Below are 24,286 nucleotides of genomic sequence, written 5' to 3' on the forward strand. Positions count from 1 at the left end.
GGAGCGGCGCGCGCGCGCCCCCTCCGACCGTTGAAGCGGGGAATGGGGGCGGGAAGGGCGGGTGGGAGCCGAGCGGCGCGGCGGCCGCGCTCCCCCTCCTCGCGCGCATACCTTCGGCCCCCTCCCCCCCCCCTTCGCCCCGCCCCGCCCCGCCCGCACAGGAGCCGTTCCCCCGGCACATGCGCACTACGCCGCCGATCCCATCCACCGCCTCCCCCCCCCCCCCCGACGGTTCAAACAGGAAGGCGGACATGTTGGTGTCTCTCCTCACAGCAGGTTTCCTCGCAGTCGTCGCGGCCGGACCTTACGCTCTCCCCTCCCCTTAAGCCACCTCTTTTCCTCCTCCCTCTCGCGTTGCAGCCTCGGGTCGGTCCTGAAGTGGTCCGGGTTGCAGCTCCGTACGTGAAGTGGAGGAGTGGAGCTGGGGACAGCGCAGCCGGCTTTGGCAGAGGCAGTGAGGAGCCGCCGGCGGCCGCGCAGCGAGGAGAAGGAGAGAGAGAGGGGAAGAAAGATGCTGTCGCTCCGCCGTTGAAGGGACTCGCACCCTGTCCTCGGCGTGCGCTCGCAGCGGGGCCGGGGCGGCCTGTGCGCCCAGCTGGCAGCCCTGCGTTGCCCGCCCGCCCTCCCGCAGCAAGCAGGGCACAACCGAGGCGAGGGGCAGCCTGTCCCCCGCCCCGCCCTGGGATCTCTGTGCCCATGGAAGGACCGACCCCACGTTGCTGAGACACGCCGCCGAGAGGATTTTCCTATTTCCCACCCTCATTTTGTTGCAGGTTTTTGCGGTTTTATATATTTTTCCGTTCTTTTTATTTTCTGTTGTTGTTGCTTTTTCATCTGGCTTTCTGCAAAGAAAGCTGTGTTTCGGAGCCTGGCACCTACCCGCCGCCGCTCCTGCACGGCTGGGAGGTGGAACCGCTACGCTGGCTCTCAGGGCGGCTTCCCCGGCTGGGAAAATGAGGTTGCCGAGACACTGGGGCCCGAGTAGAGGAGGGAGGGAAAGGAAACCTGCTGCTGCGGTGTTGTGAGCAGCCCAGGAAAGTGCGTGCGTGCGTGGAGGAGGGAGAAGAAGCAGCCTTATCCCCCCCCTGCAGCGGACTGTCGTTCTGTTCTCTGCCCCTTTGGCGGGGCAGCGAGGGGGACAAGCCTCAGAGACTTCTGTGATTGAAGGGATTTTGCAGGAAGCTCTCCTCTGCCTGGTATAGGCTGTGTGGTTTCTCTTTTGTGCTCGCTTGTTCCTCTTTTTTTTTTTTTTTTTTTCATTATTTTTAACCTTACTTTGCTCTGGAATAAGGGCAACTTTTTATCTCTGGAAACATGTCGACGGGAGAAAGTTTTGAGTCTCGGTTTGAAAAAATCGACGTGACTTTAAAGGACCCCAAATCCGAAGTGAACGTGGACTGTTTGCTGGTGAGTAGGGAGCGCCGATGGGCCCCCGGTCCCGTGTCCCTGAATTTCTTACCCTGTGGGACCGAATCTCGTACTCCTGACTGAGTCACCACCCTGCTCAACTCCGCTCTCGTGTTGTGTTTACTCAGTGTTGAGCTGAGGGTGCGTGAATGTCTATGTGCAGGGAGAGCGTCTCTCTTGCCAAGGAGGCGCCCGCCCGGTCATGCCACAGACTTGTCATTTCTCTCGCTTCATGCATCTTTTTTTTTCTTCGCCTACTGTCATAAGGGGCGTTGGACACTTTATACAATGCGTAATTTGTGAGTGCCAGTCCTGCGTGTAAGCAGGAGACTGTAAATAGCTTTGATAATACCAATTCCCTCTTCAATATCTTTTTTTTCTTTTCGAGAGTGAGGTCCTCTTATGTTGTGGTTAAGCACTGCAGCACTGACTTCAGCCTGTTTAGCCTACATGTTTGCAAATGTTAATCAGTGACGTGTAAAATGCCGCTCTAAGATTAATATGCCTCAGATTAATAAGGTTAATAACAGGTGGGGAAGTAGTCATGGCAGGGGTTTGAATACATTTTAAACTAGTTGGTGTGCTAGGCCTGGGATAGAGGGCTGCTTGCTCATTGTTTCCCTACTTGATCATACCTGATGGTTGAATGGGTCTCTCCAGTGCTGTCGGTGTTATAATTGAATCATAAAAAAGCAAACCATAATACTTCCTGCCTGACATAAAACCAATGTTGTTTGGTAGTTGCTTGACAAAAGTGTATGATATTTTAATTCTGATTACAAAAAGTACCTCAACAAAGTATATGTTAAATCCAGCCAATTTGTTTGGGATGTAGCTGGATACTTAAATATGCCTGGGGATGCCCCGAAGTAGTAGTAAATTGTAATTTGTGCTTTTATGCTGAAGTAGAGAATTTCTTTAATTTGTAGCAAGTGATAAAAGTTCCTCAGTATATTTTTTTTCCCCGGGCTTTCTGCTGTCAGAGAGGAGAGCAACTAAATTGGGTTTGTTCCTAGTATGAACTCTGACATTTGGGTTTGGGGGGGGGAAGGGAGGTGTGGGGGTGGAGGTGGCGCTTAATAGTCGTTCTTCATCTTCTGCTGCATGCCTCTTAGAAAGCTTGCTTGAGCATAAGGCAGTTGAGAGGTGAAAATAATCTAAAGAAAATCTGTACAAGTTCATGATGTTGTGCACTCTCTTTAGCTTATTACTGATTTATGACCTTCTGAAGTGTTGACAGGTCAAACCTACATCCCTGGATAAAAAGTGGATAAAAGCCGAGCCTTTGCTGCTACAAAGACAAATAGCATTGCATCTTCCAGTTAACTTGCTGCTTTTCATCCAGTTTTCATATCTGTCATCTCAGAACCACAGCTAGTGAGAAGACATATGGTGCTTTGGATACAGTTTGCCAGTTTTGATTGTCAAATCTGACATTTTTGCACACAGTTTCTATTGATTGGTGTCAAGAGTTTAGGTCCAGTTAAGAGTTTAGAGTTTTATGTTAACCAGGGCTGAGTTTGCTGTTATGTGCTATAATGCTGGGCATACTATAGGGACCTTCACACAGTGATAGTAATCAGTTTATGACCCCTTTCAGTTACCTTAATTGTGATTTGGAGCTAAACTAGTCAGTTTGGGAATGAGCTTGTTGGGTTTCTTGTCACATTTGTGTGAAGCTTCAGAATGTGTGTTTGCATCTCAGATCTTTAGAATGTACTTTTAAAGTGAAATTATTCTTTTAAACTAATACCAATTAAAAAAGAAAGCACTTCTGAAGAAATCACCTGGCAGGTGAACTTTGTAGGTGGTAGGCTACTGTGTCAGGTTTTCAGCTATCCTGACTTTTTTGTTTCCTCACTCTCATCCTGAGTTGGTTCTTGAGTACTTTTCTATAGAATTTAGCTATCCTAACACTTTTTAAGGAATTTAAATGTTTCACACAAGTTCGTAGTGTGGTGATTCACGCTTCAAACATCATTCTTGGCCCAGGGTACTATTTATATATCAAATGCATTGTAATCTATGTGGATATGCTCTTAAGGAAGAAATGCCTAGGTGTAGGTGTAATTGATCTGCATTTAAAATATCTTCTAAGATGAACACCCATTCCCTTTCTCGCAGCCCCAGGTTAAAGAGGGAAACTTGTCGGGCTCTAGGCCTGGTACACTTGAAAATCCTTTTTTGTAAGACCTTTTAAACCTAAACCCCTTTTTTGTCTTCGTAAAGTTGTGAATTGATGTTATTTATAATTCCTTTCACTTTTCCTAAGCAAAGGTGTTAGCTAACTGTGTGTATCTGATATCTGAGTGGTAGTATATGAATAACTGATACATAAACACTTTTAGTGCACACAGCTTTTGATACTCTATACATGTAGGTTTAGAATGCTGGAATTCTTTCAGGTTCAAGGAACATTTTTTTGGCTGTGCAAAGAAAAGTCTCAGTAATGCCCTGGCTTCTCTTAGGAGGATTTTATCCTTGTTAGCTTTACTTCATTTTGCTTCAATTCTTACTCTTAATTCCCCATCAGTTTGTAGCCCCTGTAGACTGGAAGGCAGGCATGCAATAACTTTTAAATCAGTTTTGTAACCACTTTGGTTTTTGTACATGTCAGAAGCTAGGTCTGTATGCTAGAAAGATTCTAAATTTGTATGTGAAGTAGTCTGAACATGCTAGGAAGATGGGGGTTGGGGGAGGCGGGCTGATACAAAGGAAGGCGTATTACCGTTTCAGGAAGGTGTGGGAGAAGAGTGCTGACAACAGAGCAGGCGGAAAAGACACACTGAGGACTATATGACTTCAGTTTACATGCTACAGGAAGGAAATTCATAAAACTGAAGTGCAGGGGGAGATGTGTTTATTTTTCTTGTTTTCTCTTATAATTGTAATAAGAGCAGAGTAAGAAAACAGGCTAAGTTGCAACCCCTGTAACTAAATTTGTTTGTTTCTTTGGGGCTTCCATGCACTCAATTTAGTACTAGGTTGGGAAATAATAGCTAGGCTGTCTTTTTTTCGTGAGCTATGAGGAGGCAAAAGCCTCTGTTCTGTGTAAACCATGTGCCACAGCTTCATATGTGCTTTTGCTCAAACTGTCAGGTTCTAGGAGTCCCACAGTCCTCAAAAGATCGAATAGCACTGGGTGGGCTGCATTAGGTAGCCACACTCTGGGTTGTGCAATGATCAGAGGCTGGTGAATGCTATAGTCATGCTAAGTAGAGCCAAAGGTAGCATAAGTAACTAGCTATAACTTGAGCTTAGTGTCTTGTTAATGATATTAAGCAGTGGAAATTAGTGTTCAGTGAGCATATGCTACAACAGTTTTGGAATAAAATCAGATTTCTTATTCCTCTGTGTTTCTTACTAAATCCTTGGGGTTTATGGGCTTCCAGTTTCTGGAGAATGGAGAGGGGGGGTGTAATGTGTGACTGGAGGGGGCACATGTTGCTCTGAAGCTGCCTATGTTTTTGATTAAAAAATAACTAGTAAATTTTCATGAAAATGTTATTTGGTGCACTCTTTGCTCTGGTAACTGACACAGAGTCTTTATATGTTTTATGTAGGCACTTGGGCAACTTAGTCATTCAAGTAGTTGATTTTTAAAGCTTCAGACTTTTGATGGTCTTAATCTTCAAAGATGTCAAATGTTTCACTTGTTCGGCACGTTGGCTACAAATTAACTGACAGCAGTAAACACTGCATATGACAAACTTTTTTTATCTAGTCTTAAGAGGTTTCTATTTTTGTTGAACCAAAAATACACAGGTACAGAGCATGATTCACCTGTTTTTCCTAGGTCTATTTTGTAGTTCTGTTAAGCTAGATGAATTCATGTTCATCTGTCTTGCACAGGAAAAGTCAAAATTATTTCTTCATCTCTGGGACTTGGAGTTCTAGATCTGTGTTGTCACTAGACCTTTTTCCCTTCCTGCTTAACTTGTTAGAAAGCACTTCTGAAGACCCGGTGGTTAGGGATTTGGAAAATAAAAAAAAATAAGTAAAGAATATAACTCAAGAACTCCTCAAGTAAAGGTACTTCATTAAAATAACTGTAGAAAATTAGCTTCACTGAAACAGCATTAATTGTGCTTTTAGAGTCTGAGTGAAAAAATGCTAGAGAAACTTGGTATCTGAGAAGCTTGCTCATTTCCCAATGAAGCTTATGCACAAAAAATAGCAGAGCTTGAGGTTTTTATGGATTGTCAGCTTTAGAATGTCCCAGGTTGTTTGGAAGTAGTTCAAATTAAGGGGAAAGGTAAGTCGTCATTGACTAAATCTCCTTGGACAAGTTCCTACCATTCTTTAGATTGAAGTGCAAGATCCTGTGCTTGGGTTGGGGTGGTCACCAGCATCCGTACAGACTGAATGTATCATCAGTACATCAGTACAGACTGAATGTTAGATGGATTAAAAGCAGCTCTGTGGAGAAGGGCTTGGGGATATTTGAAGAGAATATCTGAATATGTCTCTGTCCTGACGGAGAGGGACTTTTTACCAGCACCTGTAGTGACAGGACAAAGGGCATCAGTTCTAAGCTGAAAGAGAACAATTTTTAGATTGGACATAAGGAGGACAATTTTTACTATGAGAGTAGTGAAACACTGGAAGAAGATGCCTAAAGAGGTTGTGTCTGCCCCGTTCCCTGGCAATGCTGAAGGCCAGGTTGGACTGGGCTTTGAGCAACGTGGTGTAGTGAAAGATGTCTGTGCTTGTGGCAGGGACGTTGGAACTATGATCTTTAAGGTCCCTTCCAATCCTAGTAGTTCAATCCCTAACCATTCTTATTCTGCAGTTAGACTTCTGGCTGACCCAGAAATATAATTCCATGTCTTCAAGTTACCGTATCCATTTTATACCGTATATTTGCTTTAGATGCAAAAATATAGTTGCAGGTTGATATTACCTGCGTATCACCAAGAAATATGAAATATATAGGTTGATGTGAAATTGATGATGAAATATATAGCTTGATATGTTAAAGGTAAAATGCAAGTAAGTTGGCTTTGGAAATACAGTAACTTGGTGGGTTCTCATTTCAGATTGCACCTCCTAGAAGAATATTTTAATATTGTGTAAGCCTTAAAAAAGTGAACAGTAGAGCTGGTGGGACTGTCAAAATGTTAGTGTTTGGTTCATGCTGTATAGTATGGATACTACACAGGAATAACAGTTAATTTTCTTCTTGTAAAAGTAGAGGCTGTAAGAATAGGATTATTTTTCCTACAGGAAGTTTTAGTCAAGAATGATAGTAGGTTTTAGTTGATGTTAAGACACATTTCAACAAGAGGAGTAAAAAAACCCAGCCAAAGCCCTGTAGTAGACCTTAAGTGCTCTTAATAAGTAAAAATATTTGTAAACAATGTCCTTTTCCCTGGCAACTGCAGAGTGTGCTAATTTTTTGTTAGTGGTGGGAAGGAAGAGGGAAACACCTGGAAGTTTTTTGTTGGACAAATTGAAAATCAACCTGTTGGTCTGTAAATCTTTTGACTTTGAGGACAGTGGTAGCTTCAGGAGCCACTCACTGAGAACTTACTAAATATTCAGAAGCACTGTGATCAGCAAATAGGTAGCTTTACAATTGCTGTTAGCAGAATTCCCTAGGACATATTTTAGTACAGCATAAAAAAAAGTGCTTTCACGTCTCTTACGAGGGAATGCAGATGTGTTTGTCCCGATACAGGATGTTTATCTTGAATATTAGAGGTCCCAAAATATGTAATTAAAAACAACTGTTTTTTTTTGTGAATGTTGCTTGATGCTAGTTATCAAAACTTCTGTCATCAAGAAATTGCAGTTTCAAATGGGCATACTGAAAAACTGAACTTCCTTCTCCGAAAACAAAAATAGAGAATGGTTGAAAACTATTCTGTCTTTGCCTTAATTTGTCCAGTCATTAGAGCAGCAATAAAGGCAGAAGGATGATGAGACAATATTGGTAAACCCGTAAGCAGCATGTAGACAGCACTCAGTTATATCTCTCTTAAAACAAATGCAAATAATAGTCTTTTATCTTTCTCAGTCTGCTGAAATGAGCACCCAACTCAAAAAAAGTGGTTTGTAGCTCTTCTTGTCCATAGTGTTTTGCTCTGCTGAGATGATTGAATATCCTGTAGTGTAATCTCAAGTCAGAAGACTGGAGATCTCTCTGTGGTCTGCTTAGCATCAGCAGAGTATAACTTGCTGTGGTGCATATTTAGTTATAACAGTCTAGAGACTGTCTAGCCAAGCAGCAGTCGCTGGGTCTGGTGAGCTGCCCATGTTCCTAGGGTAGAACCATCAGAGGATCAGTACCAGCTTCTAACTGAAGCACAGGTCAAAGTCTGTTCTGATACTCAAAATCTTGTAAAGGATTGGCTTTAACTGACATTTTGCCACTCCCTGTCAATATTTATATACTACAAACTGTCATGGGGACAGTATGTAAGGCCTCTTTATTAATAGGTCCCAATTTAAATCCAACTGGAACGGGTTGCCCAGGGGGGTTGTGGAATCTCCTACGTTGGAGATATTCAAGGCCTGCCTGGACAAGTTCCTGTGTGATATTCTCTAGGTTACCCTGCTCTTGCAGGGGGGTTGGACTAGATGATCTTTTGAGGTCCCTTCCAACCCTTGAGATTCTGTGATGATTTCTTTATTTCAGGTTTTTCCTTTTTAATTTCTTACATGGATTAATTTTTCTGTTTCTTTTTTAGAGTTGAGAAATACACGAAAGTTTTCTTGTTTTTTTTTCAGTTGTGTGGTCTGAGATGGTGCAAAGACCTGATGGTTGGAGACCTCTGTAGAAAACACAGCACAAACTTGGGCTATATTTTGGACTGCAGAGTGGAACTACCTAAATGTGTTTCTAGCTCACGAGTATCTGAGCTACAGAATTATAATTATATCTGGAAACACAGGTGGAATATTTACTTGTTTTTTCCTAGAGATCTTCATAATACTTACTTAAAGAAAATATAACTGAGAAATCCTTAAATTCTAGTAGTTATGCAAATATTGAGTAATTATGTAATTTTTCAGAAAATGGTTAACAGGACTTGTATTATAGCTTTAATGGTTATTTCAAATGGGAAAATGTGTAAGGATGGTCAGGACATTTATCTCATGCTGGACACTGGTAGATGATGCTGCACTTAGTATTACCAGAAAACAGAGATCTTGAGATAAAACCAGGTTCTTTATTGTATGTCCATGTTTTGGTTAGAAGCTTCTAAAGAAAACTCAAAAATTTGTTTCTTCTCTCGAAATCACTTACTTTAGAATTTGATTTGGAAGTCTGCCTTTTTAATATTTAATACCAGGTGCACAGTGAAAGTAGTATTTCATTGAGTACGAGTGGTTATTATTTCACAGAATGATTGAGGCTGGAAGGGACTGCCAGAGGTTGTCTTGTTTAACCCTTCTGCTCTGACAGGGCCACCTGGAGCAGGTTGCCCACGAGTATCTTATCATATTGTATCCCTTTTGAGTATCTTAAAGGTGTAAACTCCAGAACCCCTCTGGGCAACCTGTAATTTTCCATTTCTCATCAGTACATTTACTTGGTTGATGATTCATAATGGAGAACAAAATTCACTGAAACTAAACAAAAAAGTAATCACTGCTCATTTTCCATTTATTTGCAGAGTTCTCCAAGTATTTTGGCCTTCTTAACTTGGTCAGTAAACCTCTTTGTTGCCCAAGTAATTTTGTGAAAGCCATTTGCTGCAGAAGAGCAGAGTAACTTTCCTCATGGAGGTGTTTACAGATTTGGAGATTTTAGGCAGAAGGGTTTATATCTGAGGGACCAGTTGCTGTGAATGGGTACATAAATTACATCTAATTTGTGAATGCAGTTGAAACAGATTAGATGTAGAATTTTTCTGTTGGAGGGAAAAAAGTTAATGCCTTGCTCTGATGTCCAGCTTATACTCCAGGAATGCAATTTCAGGTTTTCATCATTCCGAACCTTAGTATCATAGTGTTTTCTATATCTGTGTGTGTACGTCATTCTCTTCCTGATAGGTAGTCATTGGGGCTGGGCAGGACTTGCTTATCGGCATGGGAATTTGGAAGACTTCTCGCTATTGATAAGGCCAGAACCTGCCCCTGGGAGAGAGGTGAAGGAGAAGAGACTGCTTGTGGTAAAAGCTGAAGTGCAAGGTGTCAGTACAACAAACACCATCTCCCTGGAGTATGGATAACAAATTCCAGCATGTTGACTCTACCACTGAGATCTAGAAGCACCTTCTACTGCTGTGGATTAACTCTGTGTTAAGGTACTTAGGAGGGGAGGAAGCGTCTCCAGACAGAAGATGATAGAGGAGGAGTGGATGGGGAAGATCTTTCAGGAGGAAGGATCAAGGAGGAGTGAGAATGAAGGTTGGTCAGTGAGTTTCTGCTGGTTATATTTGCCCCATGCAAGGTGCCAGGTTGCACAGAACAGTACCAGGCAAGACATGAAGCTGTATTTGAAAATAGAGGTAATATTGATACCTCACAACTTTGGCTTAATATTACGCACTGCTGTCAGAGGTGGAATCGTAGAATTTCCTCATGAGCTTTTCTTTGTTATGAAATCTTATTTTATCTATGTGTTATTATACCAATCTCTTCTTGGAAAGTGGCTTAGATTGTAGGCACACGTATCCTGCTAGTATTAAGATGAGAGAATTTACTTTGCTTTTGCAAAGAGGAAAGGTTCTTCTGCCACTTAAGTCTACCAAGTAGTTTGTTGATTGATCTAATACATCTTCTGTGAGCTGCTGTCTTCCTCCTTATACTCAAGTTGCTACTAAGATCATTGGCAATTAATTGCAAACACACCAATTACACAGTTTGGGGTGGTCTTGGGATCATTCAAACCTGCTATTACATGCTATATATCTTTTGTACAAGGCCAAAAATGGTGCCAGCCAAATGGTAGACTTCTTAGGACTTTAAGTTTCTGCTCTGCTGGTATTGTCAACAATAGTCATGGTTTTTGCAACAGGCGTTATTGCTGCCAACACTAGCAGAGCAAAGATGGTGACAGCAATAACATGTCCATTAAGGCCTATGGAGTGATAGCTGAACTACTGATGAGATTGTTGTGTTGGTTTGGGTTTTGGTTGTGGGTTTGATTTTTACACTGAATTTGGAATTGGAGGTGTCATTGAAAAACTAGGCTCTCTCTATGGAGACTAGATTAGTACGCTTGTTGGAAAAGCTTTTGTGTTCTATTACTGAAATGCTTGTAGCTATTCTCAGCCTTTTTCATACTTCACAAACTGTGTTGTGCATACAGTTTCTGAACATAGCATGACCGTAAAGTGTTTGGAGATGCTTTTCACTTGTAAGATCAGTTGGTTGAAGAAATCTTCAGAACTAGCCACACTGTGGTTCTGAAACAAACTGTGAAGGCTCTTGTTAGGAAGACCATATTGAGGAGAATTCTGGGTTATTTATCTAAGGAATAGAGTTGTAACACAAAGAAGGTCTTGTATCAAGTAACTTATATGCTCAGAGCTGTTCACCGATTCCACTTAGCAGATTGGATTGGAGTAAGGAAAGGACTAAAAATCTCTCTTGCTTTTAATTCTTGTTGAGCATAAGGTCAGAGGAGTCTTTGAAGTTTTCTCCTGTTGTTTCTTTTCTGTCCTAAAATGTCGCTAGTCTCCCATGACAAAGCTTTTGCCCTACTTAATGAGATGCATATGTTACGCTATTTTCATCAGTAATTTGGACTTGAGATGTAATCAGAGATGCCATGTAGAGGAAAAACTTGAATGTTACAATGCTGCTGGAGCTGCTTCACTTCTGGGACCGCAACTGTAAATTACTTCTATGTAACTTTCTGCTTCCTGTAAAATTGATTTTGGCTAGCATCAGTGAAGAGTTGGGATGGCTGCGTTGTTCTTGACCTTATCTTTTCTTTTGGTCATGGCAACCTCCTCTGAACTCCTGGCAAAGAAGGCAGTCAGATCAACTTCACCTTCATATAAGAATAGTTCAACTTGATAATTCCCATGAACGTAAGCTCATGGGAAAGAAACGTTTGAGAACCACAAATTCTAGGGGAAAGAAATAAGGGATTTTTTTGACACACCCTTTTTCATTGTAGTTTGATGAACTCATAGACATGTTCAGAAATAAAAGATTGATTAAACCCATGTATTTGCAGGTTGGGAAGTTTTTCTTCCTAAGAGTTTGATGCCTTAGGAATAGAAACTTAAGTTTTCAGTTTAAGATTCAACCAGAATAGGCAGCTGAAGATTTTCCTACGTACCAGGGTGTGTTGTGAGAGGTGGTTGAATAGTACCAAAGCAGGACATCTTTCGCTTTCTATCTTTCTTGTGTGTTTCAATGCCAGTGAACTTCCAGTGGTGTTGCATTACATTTTGTGGGAGGAAGTAACAGAAACAAGTTGATGAAATGGTAAGCTTACTTCTGCGTGAGGAATTGCCAAAAAGGGCATCATCAGCAGAGATAAGGAAATCATTATCCTACTCTACTCTGCACTTATCAGGCCACACCTGGAATACTTTGTTCAGTTTTGGTCCCTGTTATACAACAGAAATGTGGACGGACTGGAGAGGGTCCAGAGAAAGAGCCACAAAGATGATCAAGGGACTGAGAAGCCTGCTGTATGAGGAAAAGCTGGGAGAACTGGGTTTGTTCACCCTGGAGAAAAGGTGGCTCAGGAGAGCTTATCACCATGTTTCAGTATTTAAAAGGGGGCTACAAAGGTGGCGACTCCTGTTTTAGAAGGAGGCACATGGAAAAGATATGGGGTAGTGGGCACAAGTTACTCCTGGGGAGATTCTGATTGGACACAAGAGAAAAATGTTTCACAGTGAGAACAATCAGCCATGGGAATAATCTCTTCAGGGAAGTGGTGGATTCCCCAACACTGGACACTTGGAAGTTAAAGTTGGACAGGGTGCTGGGCCATTTGTGTAGATGAGCTTGAGGTCCTTCCAACCTGGTATTCTATGATCAGTAAAGTCTTTACGTTTAATTAAAAAAAACCCATCATATGAAGTGATGGGTTCGCAGAAGTTGGGAAGGGGGGAGGGAGGAAAAAGGCAATATGGCTGTGAGTTTTTGAAGAATTGCTTTCAGAAGTAATGAGATGTTTTCACAAAATATTTTCTTGGGAGAGTTGGAATTGACATAACCTTTATTTTGACAATGCAAAAAGAGTCATCTTCTATTTTTAACTAGTAACTTGCAACTTTGAGCTAAAGCTCATGCTTAAGATTAGACTTTCTCCTGTAGGTCTTCATTCTTAACAGCTTTAAAGCCCACTGTTTATCCATTTGACTTCGAGATTGTGGAAAGCCACATATTCCATCTAAATAGCTTCTCTTGTTTGGGTACCAATCAAATATCACCTGAAAAGACAGAATTTGAAAAAAAAGATCATGTGCTATGTTATCCTCTTTTGTCCTCCTACTTAGTAAATGAAATATCAAGAAATAGGGAGCATCAGTGCAGTACCAGACTATGATACTGACCTTCTGTACTTTTGAATATTCTTAACTGCAGTACACACAACAGGTTTCACTTACAGGGTGGTTATAGGGTACAAGAACCCAGAAAACCACTCTGTGTTGAAGGAAGTCTTGTCTGTCTGCAAGCTATAAATACAAATATGAGGTTTGGAAAACAGGCAAAGAAATTAGGAGGATTATAATTAAAGATGATTTTGGGATTGGAATTGTTTGTTTGGCCTGTGGTGACTTAAGTCAGGGCTTCCTGATTTCTTCAGGCTTTTTGTGAGGCTGTTTTGAATTTCTATTTCCTGCATCTAAAATAAGGAAGTACTTCCCCCTTCTTCTCTCTCCCCGCCCTGATTTGTGAGTTTGCTCTTGTGGGTGCAAGCTGCTGTTAGTACTCTTTTCAAGAGGTAGGGAAGTTTCCCTGGTAGTACCATTGGTGTATTTGAAAAACAGACATCAAGCTTTTAGCACACATCAATGACCAAAAATACTCCACAAGAAGTAGTTTAAACTAAGTCGAAAGGAAGGTGTGAGTCTGTTTATAACATACGTATGAAGATGAACTGGTGCTGTTTTAATACATGCCGTTGCTTTCAGATTCTTAACTATTTTGAGTTTGAGTTTTGTTTTCTTTAGTTATAGATGTTACCACAGATAAATAGGGGAAGCAAATTTATCTGAACATAGACTCATGACTGCAAGATACTCTAAGTAAAGAAAATTAGTTTCTCTGTGTATTAGTGTGTATTAGTACATCAACCTAGAAATTATTTTGCTTCAGTGTAATAAGTAAATTTTTACAATGCCTTAAGTTTTGAGTAGCATGGAAACTTTAATGTTCATAAGGTTCACTGGTCTCTGACTTGCGTAGTCTCTGTGGTAGGGATTTATTGTATTTTCTAGGGGGAAAATTGGAGACAAATTAAGAAGAGCTTCATGAAATTAGATGCTTTTTATGGAAAAAGTTCAGTACTGCCTGACTGAGCTCTATTATGCATGTATACAAAACTGTTAAAATGAAGACATATGCATTTAAAATGGCAGTTAAACTTAGAAACTACAGTGTCCAGTGCTCAGCTGATAATGCTTGATAGTGTTACAGGTGGCTCTTTCTGTTTGCCGTATTTCCCAGTAGTGTAATCTCTGGAGGAAAGTGGGAGAGACCTCTAAAATGTTCCAGTGACCTAAACAGTTTGAGTGTTGTAATAAAGTTGATTAGTTCTCTGAAATAATTCCTGTTAGTCTTACATATTGAATAGGTAGTGGCTTTATTCCTTAACAAATTCGTGTGTGACTGTTGCTTGCCTTTTACTTCTGACGGTGTGCTTCACATGCTTCCAGGAAAGCCTTTCTGTGAAAAGCTTCATTAAGCACTTGAGATGACTAAATAAATTAGCTGGCTAGAAAGAAAATATTTATGTTCAGTACATGCACAGTGTCTTTATATATATATGTAATATATATACACACACATGAATGCAATGTAAATACAAAAATACTCGTGCATTTTCCTTTAAAATAAGAAATTCCACAAGTTCAGTTGAAGTACTCAAAACTGTATAATAAATAGGAGGTGTTTTTTTTTTTTCCAGTGCTGCAAAATTGCAGTTTCTTGCTCTGGATTTTGTTAGAAGGAACTATGATGAGAATACTTCTATAGTCTGTATGATAACACCAAAAAGACACAAGGAATTCTCTGTGTAAAGTTTGCTAATATGGAGTTGAATTAGGGTTAATTTTGGTGAGATATCAAATACACTATTTTAAAAATATATCTGAAGAGCTCTTGGTGGTCAGCGTTTGTTACTTGGGCTGGCAACCTCATGTTGTTCAATGTCTTCATAAATGATCTGGATGATGGGATTGAAAGTACCCTTACTAAGTTTGCTGACGATGCTAAACTGGGTGGTGAGGTGGACACTTTAAAAGGCAAAGCCATCTTAGAGAGATTTGGGCAAACTGGAACAGTGAGCAAGTAAGAAGAATATGAAGTTTAAGAAAGACAAGTGCATAGCGTTGCATCTGGGATGGTGTAACCAAAGAGCACAGTACTGGCATGGATTTGTGTGGCTGGGAGTAGCCTTGCTGAAGGAGACTTTTAAGTCCTGGTGGACAACAAGCTGAACTTGTGACAGCAGAGTGCTGCTGGAGCAACAGGGGCAAATCAGATTCAGGGCTGCATCTGAAGGGTCATTACTAGCAGAGATGGAGGTGTGACTATCCCACTCAGTGCCAGTCAGGCTGCAACTTGGAGTAATGTGTTGAGTTTTGTTTTCTACAATTCAAGAAAGACACAGACAAACTGGAGAGGGTCCAAAGGGCTGGAGAACCTGCCTTGTAAGGGAAGACTGAAGGAGTGTCCCTGGAGAAGAGAAGGATCAGGGGGGCCTCATCACAGTATTCTGGTAATTAAAAGGCAGCAGCCTCAAAGAGGACAGAGGCTCTCTTTCCACAAGGAGCCACATGAGAATACAAGGGGCAATGGGTGCAAGCTGTAGTGGGAGAAGTTCTGTATCACTGTAAGAAAATTTTTACAGTGAAAGCCATCAGTCACTGCAACCTCCCCAGGGACATGGTGGAGTACCCTTCACTGGAGGCTTTCAAGATGCAGTTGGACAGGGTGCTAGATAATATCATCTAGGCTTCCTTTCTCGTGAAAGGTTGAGCCAGATGACTTATTGAGGTCCCTTCCAGCCTTGTTCTGTGATTCTTAGGCTTTTGAAAAAATACCTGTACAGTGTTTCACTGGTTGGTTTTCCCTTTGTCTTTTTCTAGGTTTGGTTTCAAGGTGTCAGTGAAACTCTTGAACCTGTGCAGCAATGCATTTGTAGCAGTGCTACTTAAGCACACAGTAATTAATGTACTATCAAGCTATAAAGGTCCCATTTTCTGAGGCGACACTATACAGCATATGATATCGTTGTTGAGCAGCACAATGCTTGTGTTGTCTTCTAACATCAGATGGAGTCAGAATAATATAATAAAAAACTGCAGACTTACGGAGAAAAACCTTTAAATCTAGTGGCATGAAGAGATGGCGGAAACTCAACTACAGAATGTATGCACAACAAATCTAGTTTCTAAATGGACAAAAGATAAGCTACTGTTAGATATTTTCTTAAATACTTTTCATCCTAAATGGCAACTGTATATTGCAATTGTATCTGAACTTTAAAAATAAAAACAATAGGAAAAGTAGCTCCTGTAGAGTTAATTTTTTTTCTCTTTGTGATATCTAATACCTTTCAAGTGAAGGTGAACTCTCTGGAAGGAGGGAAAAAATATTCCTGAGATTTAAGCCAGCCAGTTCAAATTATCTGTTTAGATCAGGAAAAGATATCCACTAAGGTAAGAGAAATTCAGAAAATGAACAGGAGGTAGTAGGAGTACTTACACACTCGGTGTGTAAGTAGGTTTTTTGTCTCATGGTGAGAAGTTGCTCAATTGCTCTCCAAATGAAGACTCAGAGTAGAATAAAGTTTTCAGTAAATGGGCTGTAATTCTTTTTCATGAGGACAGCAATAATACAGATAACTTAGGTTATTAATTAATTTCAAGTGTATTTTTTTCTCAATAGGTTATTATTCTCTAATAAAACTAAGAAGTGCCAGAGATTCATTTTAGAATTTCACTTTTGCAGTCAGGTGTTAGGGTGATCTGTAGCAACAATCCTCAGGTCAGTGTTCATCAATAGCAAGGCCACAGTCTTGCTGCAACAGTGTCTTGTCTGTTCTGTAAATCAGTGGCTAATACAGCTACTGCTGCCCTGGTGTTACATGCAGTAGCTGTAGTGCTTGGATATATGCCTTTTAAAATTTACCTTCCTTTTATGTTTTGGGGGCAAAGAGGCAGCTACCATGATTAATAAGGAGATGTATTAGATGAAATAAAAATGCATCAGAAAAACCTCAGTGGAACTAAGAGCAAATCAAATTCCATCTAGTTCTTTTTATCTTTTCTCAGTTGCAGTTATGTAAGGCTATTGGCATCTTCCATTCACTTTTGCAGAAAGCAGGGTCTCCAACATCTGCTCTGCCAAAGAGGCAAATTTAGGCACTGTTACTGTGGTGTTGCAAGGAAAAGAGGTTAAATCAGGATATCTGTTTATTATAATTTTACCATCAGCTTTGTTTCAGCTAGTTCAGAATACAGTGTGTCTTGTTTGAATACCACAAAAGATGTAACTGTTTTCTTAATTTTCTCTTAAGTCTCTGAGGCTAGGTAGGTATGGTCAGTTATAAAATGACCAGGGTTGGTAACGTTTTGGTTTGTTTCCAAAAAGACCATTTACATGCATGTATTTAGGTCTTCAGAAATTGGCTGTCTGGTCCAGCTGTGACTTCTGGAAAGTGAAGTGCAGATGTCTGACATAACTCAAATTCTTGAGATGATGCTACTGTTCTTTAATTATGTTCTGGAATATCACTTGTTGATGTTTTGTAGTATTTAGAAATTGGAAACCTGCTTTAATAGGTGTTTTACAAACATACAGTTTATATGAAAGGGAAGTAGAAGATGCTGCCTGACCTGTATTTTCTGACCTGTATCTGACATGGCTTTTGAACCAATTGTTGTAGGTATATACACACTAGGTATCACTAATCCCTTGGTTCAGGTAGATTTCCAAGAACATAATTTTTCTTTTTTTTCTTTTTTTTTTTTTAAACAGGATAATGGAAAAAATGCTTTCATAGAACAAATGCTGGGAAAAAAACAGTCATCAAGTTTGATGCAAGTTAAACATAGCCTTTTGTTAGTTTTTGTTTTATTTTTTAGAAAACATGTTTTCATCAGTCTTGCTCTCAAAATAGTCTAGGGATGGAGGAACAGAAGACGTGATGCTAGTGTGATCTGATATGTTTTGTGGCAGGCTTTTATGGCGTGACAAAAATATTGTTTGCCTTCATCTCCTGTTGAGATTAAGTTAATCAGCCCAAGCTCAGCCTTTCTGCCTTGTAAGGACAAGCAGGAGAGACTTTGACAAGATTCCGTGATAGTGGCAATGGTCCAGACATCCCTGGCTCTCTTTGCTCTTGGGCTAAGATTTGTTTTTCCCCTCTTCTAAATCCAGTAAAAAATAATGCCTTTGGGGGACATAGAATCATAGAATCGGACATACATCAATCTAGTACATCCTCTTGGGGGGGGGGGGGGGGGGGGGGGATGTTTTTCTCAAGTTATGAGTGTTATATAGGAAGAATAGTATTTGGGAACAGTTGACTTCCTCTTTGATATCAAAGTAGCTGGAAAAGTTGCTGGAAGATTTTGTTTCAGCTATTTTTTAGCATTTTGGCATTTTTCATCCCCGTGTTAGCAGATATAAGCTTGGTGAAAATACCCAGTGTTCTAAAAGTTAAATACTGTTGTTTAATGAAGTTCCACTGCCTGTGTCTCATGCTTTTAACTGTATCAGAAATGCTGGGACATACTTTCCTTCTTGGGTGTATGAAGTCAATGGCTTTAGTTTTCCTCCAGCTTGAGTCTCAAGGCTTTAAACTAACATTGAAAACCTTATGTGTATGTCCCTAAATGAACTTGAAAACATAGCAAATCACATCTGTGGGACATTTTGAAAAGAAAAGTGTTGGATCCTACTAATGAGTTTATAATACTTCCTCTCATCCTTTAGTCTTGAACTACTGTACTTGAAAATCCCGCGTCAACTGACTTGTATTGCTGCTGTGTTACAAATGACGAAGTCCTTACTGATTATTGCGGGAGAAACTTGCAATAGGAAAAAGCCACCCCAAGTTTCCATGGACAATTTTGGTTCTGTTCTGACATTTTAGTACTTGTATATGGAACCATGTGTTCATGTAGGTTTTTGATTTTGTAGTTATACCTCTTTTTTCTTTTTTTTTTTTTCAACATGCAGTCAAAGCATTCAAGGTTTTAATTGTGACTGTTGTATAGTGTCAGAAACATTAAAAAGAGTGCTTAGAAGAGATTTGGTTTAAGTAAGTTTGAAGTGTGTCTTGATCTGAAAGTAGTCACTGTCAGTGGCTTCAAAATACACTTAAATGTCCAGGATTAATTAAGAATTGTGTTACTAATGGCATTGTCTGTGCATGCTAATTTTTCTTCAGGTGAATTTTGAAAAGGAGAGCATGTCTCTATCACACCTCTTTTAAAATTGCTTAAAGGTAGTGAGTAACAATATGTTTATCAGGGATTATAGTGGTAGGACAAGAGGTAATGGGTTCAAACTTAAACAGGGAAAGTTCAGGTTGGGTATAAGGAAGAAGTTCTTCACTGTGAGGGCGGTGAGGCACTTGAACAGGTTGTGTGAAGAAGTGGTAAATGCTCCATCCCTCGCGGTGTTCAAGGCCAGGCTGGACAGAGTCTTGGGTGACATGGTCTAGTGTGAGGTGTCCTGCCAATGGCAGGAGGGTTTCAACTAGATGATTTTAAGGTCCTTTGCAACTCTAACTATTCAATGATTCTATGTTGTTGTAGGTCGATTTGTAAATGTAATGCATTGGATTCTGGAACCTGGAAAGCGTTTGTTAATAGTGGTTTGTTCTATATTAGCAGTGAAAATCATAGAATTGTAGAATCCCTGAAAAATATGAAAATCTTACTGTTTTGTTCCTGTTAGTAAGAAATTCCTGTCAGTTCTGAAGAATCTTAATACTTGGTTGTAGAAGTAACTTGTCTATATCTAAAACAGTTCTCATAGGACTTTTGTTAATTTAATGCTCCCCTTTCCCCCCTCCCCAACATTAAGATCATTCTTATGGCTATATTCATCATGGAAAAAAGAATAAATATAAAAAACCCATGGATTTTATGTATACATAAATCTTCTGTTTTATTGAAAGTGTAGTTTTTCTTTTAATAGATACATAAAAAAAGATGCCCTGGGGCTTTGGTAGGGTTTGCTGCATAATGATGCACAAATTCTTAAGTAGTGTTAAGTTCTTGTTTAGTTGCATATTTCAAATATCTGTTTGATATGTGATTGCTTGTGATGGAATGTTTGTTGCAGAAATGTAGCTAGGCGATTGCACAATCGGAGAAGCTTCTCAGAGCTGATATTCTAGAGTTGTGCTCAACTTCCCGTAGTTCTTTTTTTGCAGTCTGTGGGTTGCATGTGACACTAAAGAAAGGTATATAGCTTTACAAATTACTATTTAAGTTTCTACAAAATGTTTCTAGTATAATTCTTTCACAGTCTTAACTCGGACTTCAGTTGTGACTATTCACATGTAATTGAAAAAGTGTTTTGGCTTGTTCTGGAGTTTTAGGGAAGAATCCCCCTTTTGGTAGGGGGATAGGGAAGATTTTGTGCAGTGTTTCCAGACCTCTGGAAAAAGCAATGATGTTCTCACTCTTTCTTGGAAAGCTATTCAATTAATTGTCTGTCCTCTGTTAAAAAAATTAAGTACTTTTTAGTCTTTGTCTCAGTTTGTTTAGCCTTTGTCTCCAATCGCTTTTTTTTTTTTTGTGGGGTAGATTGTATTACTAGTAATAGAGTTTGGTTTTTGTTTGTTTGTTTTTTTTTTTTGTTGTTTTTGTTCTTTGATACGGCTTTTTGAAGAGTCTTTTCTAAAGTATAGCTGTTGAACAAATATAATCTCCAGAAAGTGAGTTGTCAAGGGTAAAGATAGAATTTGCCTTTTAATTTTTTTATAGCTTATTATTTATATCTGTAGTGAACAAGCAGTTTTGTTTACAGCGAGCAACCCAGGTCAGGTGTCAACAGATAGTATATGGTGGATGAGATGTTGCTTCACAGAAAAATTAGTTAGCTTTCCACAGACTTACTATATTGCAAACTGTGCTGGTAATGTTTTTTTGTTTGTTTGGTTTTTGAGGGTTTTTTTGCTTGTTTTTCATAGCAGAACACTTTCAGGTAAAGGTATAGTGTGGCAGCTAGAGACAGCATTTTAAGCGTATTAAACAGCTTTTACAAAAGCTAATGCACTTTTATTTATGTTGTTTGCTATGTAGCATGTTTCTTCTTGTGAACATGTTGGTATCTTGATAATTCCCATCTTGTCCAACTGACTGAAAGCTTACTTCCTGAAGTCTGGCTTCATGGATACCTGCCTGGAAAAAAATCTGAGAGTCAGACAGCAATTTCCCAAGCAACAGATGTGGAGGGTTTTGGTTGCTGAATACCACTATTTCATAATGGAGTTGTGCAGTTGCTTTCTTTTCATTGAAATCTTTACCTGATTTTCTTGCAGGTTGCTGCCTAAAGTAGCCTAAGACTTTTGAGCTGGGACTGGAACAGTTTCTTTTTATTCTTTAATATCTGTGATCTGTCTTCTATGCGATTTTATTGAAGGGAAGTTACATACTGGTATTTGCACCCTTAGTGTTAACTTTTAACCATCTTACTTTTGCTTTCTAGGGAGTATTCCTTAGAGTGTTGACTCCCATTGATCTAAATTGGTAGTTGTGTGTGTGTTTAAAATGAAAATGTTGGGACTTATAAACCAGAAGTGGTTTATAACACATAGACATATGTGCTGCCTGTGGAATAATCTGTCCTCCCAGGATAATCAAGAAAGCTATGGGGACCTCACAGGACTTCCGCTGGTATAATTTCAAGTGAGCTTTGGCTTTAATTTTCTTTACTAGTTGCTTTACATTTGAGGTGGGGGAACAGGGCTTGCCTTAAGCTTTTGTGAATATGATAACTTTGAGAACTCAAAAGGATGCGAGATCACTTTTCCCCCCTTACCCTCCTGCCACCCCTCCTGAGGTAATTCTGTGGATACTGTTACCCTGCTGTGTCAGGTTGGCTGCTCATCTCCACTTGCAGTTGTTACAGTAGCTGGGAACTCTAGTCCTGTGAGGCCCTTCCTAGCATCAAGTGCTGAAGTTGCTGTGGAATGCTGCTTCCATGGTCATAAACATCAGTCAGTTCTTTAACTACCAGTACTCCCTCTTCTTTTAACCCTATTTAAATATTTAAGTGCTTTAAGTGTTCATGCATTCAACACGTCTAATACAGTTTTATTGAAAAGGGCGGTTTAAGAAGCTGTACTTCTGCATTATTTAAACCTAGCATGAGACAAATATGGCTGATAAATCATTTAAACCTAAAGAATGCCAGCTATTTTATTTTCTACACATTAAAATATCAAGATGCTATGTAGCCCTCCAAATAGTTATACAACTGTTGTAGTTTTTTTTCTGCAAGGTATTCTGTTGACATCAGAATGTGCTGCATATATAACAGCAGCTTTATAGTTTGAACAATTTGCCCACAGAACATAGCAACCCATGCAGGTGTACCTTTATTCAGGAAAATAAGCTGCAAATATCCAGAGATCTCATTTGCTGCAAAATGAAAGAGTATAATTTGACTTAACAGCAATCAGCTTTAGCTGCTGTTACTCATCTCCCTGAACTATTTTCAAACAGTATTTGTTGTACCTGTTTCTGCATAGATTTTACTGAAACACATTCCTAGTGATATTTTAGTCTGTGTTCTTTATCTTCCCTGACAAAGCTGTTCTGTCACCTGACAGTTGTTCTTCATGATGTATTATTAGATGGAATTAATCCTGATGCTAAATTGAAATAATAAAACACTAATAAATTGAAGTTTGGATGTAAAGACTATTAACCACAATAAAATATCGCCGTGTAGTGGAATTAGTTTTGTAATCTAGTGTTAGAAGTTTGAGGGGAAGAAAACCCCCCTGAAGTACACTGGAATGCATCTTCAGACAATGAACTTCCTATAATTTGAGGCATAAAATAGTGCCTTGAATAGGTGTACACTCAAAACAGAGCTACAGATTGAAGGCTCCTGCATCTAGTCACCGGGCAGAGAGGAGCTCTGCTGTGAAGGAACTATGAGTTGCCCTCAATGTTAGAGGAAGTCTGAGGCTTGTAGTTTCTCTGAATTATATGTGGATACTGACAGTACTCTTGCATGCTTACTGTATACTGCTTGATTTCACAGATAATGCACTGCATTTTTTTTTAGTTTGGGAGAAAAGCTGACAAGATTCATTGCTACAGTGGAAAAACATCAACACCTGGAAAAAAACTATGTTCAAATTAAAGTGCATTACTGCTTTTATAGATAGCTGTCTGTTGATACGTGGCTTATGCTTCTTTCACTGCTAATATGGATGTTAAAAATATTGAGAGGTCTGTGGGCTCTAGTGTTAGTGACAGTGTGTATTTTGATACATATACATGCATGTGTCAATATATGTTGAGATGTTGATTGTTAACTCATCCTTTATTGAGTCATGTAGGAAGTGTGTATTCTAGGAATTTGTCAGTAAAAATATTGAACAGTTGTTTGAACAGGGTGTGAGTACACGTTCTTGTGTGTGTAACTACGCAGAATGTGGTATGGATAAAATTTGCAGCTACACAGGGAATAACTCTTTAAAAAGGCTGAAATTAAAGTGATAATCTGTACTGCTTTCAGTAGTCCCACCTTCATGTTTCAAGATCTCCTTATTGAGGATTTAAATCTTTACTGAATGAAGCTCTTAGGTCTTTACTGAGTTAAAAATTTTTCTTTGTAAAAGGCTATGTATTTAACTTAAATTTGCAAAAGCTCTTTATGACTATTGCAAGATAGTAAGAAGTAGCGAGCTCTGTAGAATTGTGTCATGCTGGCAGCAAGAATGGGCGATGAATCAACTGCCTGTACTTAGGCTCATATGTCAGTTTGTATACTTTGACTAGTATAACAATGTAATGAAAATTCTTAAGTGAAGTGTCTTAACTGTGTCTGCATTTACTTGTTCACTTTAAAGATGAAGTGCTAAATTGCAGCTTTCTGTTCTCTAGACAGCAAAATAAATTGATGTGATTAACTTAAAAGTAGGTGGAGGGATCTCTTGTGTACTTGATCAGAGGTAGATAAATGTAACACTATTGGCAGTGGCCTAAAGTTGGCTTCAGTGTTCTTCCCTGAAACTAGTGAGTTATATGGATCTATTTAGTACTTGTTTCTGAGGTAGATTTACACTTGCCCAGTTTTTAAAAAAATAAAAGGTTATTAATGTTGAGCACCAGAGGAAAGTTCTGTATGTGTGTGTTCTTCTTTAACAAAGAAGTGTCAGTAAGGTATTTCCCAAAACAGTAAGTATCAAAGAGGGGTCCAGGGTTTTCTCTTGATTTATTCAGTAGCATCAGAATAAGGCTGTCCTTGTCACAAAGGAGTAATGGCTGCTGTGGACTTACTTGAAGGGTTGAAAAACATAAATCATGTAAAGTTAGGCCTTGTAATGAGGTAGTCTTCTTTAATCATTTGCCCCACTGGTAGGGAGTTACAGGGTATTTTTGGTAGGCTAAGTCACTGCAGGAATGACCTTTATGCAAACCAAATGCATAGCTTAGTGTTTTAGACAAAATGAAATCATTTAAATTGGAAATGACCTCTGAAGGTCATCTAGTCCAACACATTTGCTCAAGTAAGGTCAGCTAGAGCAGGT

General features: G+C 39.6%; 1 protein-coding gene across 4 annotated transcripts in view; it reads left to right on the plus strand.

The window, feature by feature from the left end:
• The first annotated feature begins 221 nt into the window (after positions 1-221).
• Positions 222-24,286, plus strand: part of ROCK1 (Rho associated coiled-coil containing protein kinase 1) — an 86,422-nt gene continuing 62,357 nt past the window's right edge. For all 4 annotated transcript variants that reach the window (XR_009967449.1, XR_009967450.1, XM_062632871.1 and 1 more), the window contains exon 1: positions 222-1,407. Coding sequence is in view for 2 of the 4 variants with exons in the window: in XM_062632871.1 (XP_062488855.1) it covers positions 1,315-1,407 (93 nt within the window). In the remaining 2 variants the exon portion in view is untranslated. The remainder of the gene's footprint in view (positions 1,408-24,286) is intronic.

This window comes from Pezoporus occidentalis, unplaced genomic scaffold (genome assembly GCF_034315485.1).
Source record: "Pezoporus occidentalis ecotype Australia unplaced genomic scaffold, CSIRO_AGI_Poc_V1 ctg4, whole genome shotgun sequence".
In the NCBI taxonomy this organism is placed as follows: domain Eukaryota; kingdom Metazoa; phylum Chordata; class Aves; order Psittaciformes; family Psittacidae; genus Pezoporus; species Pezoporus occidentalis.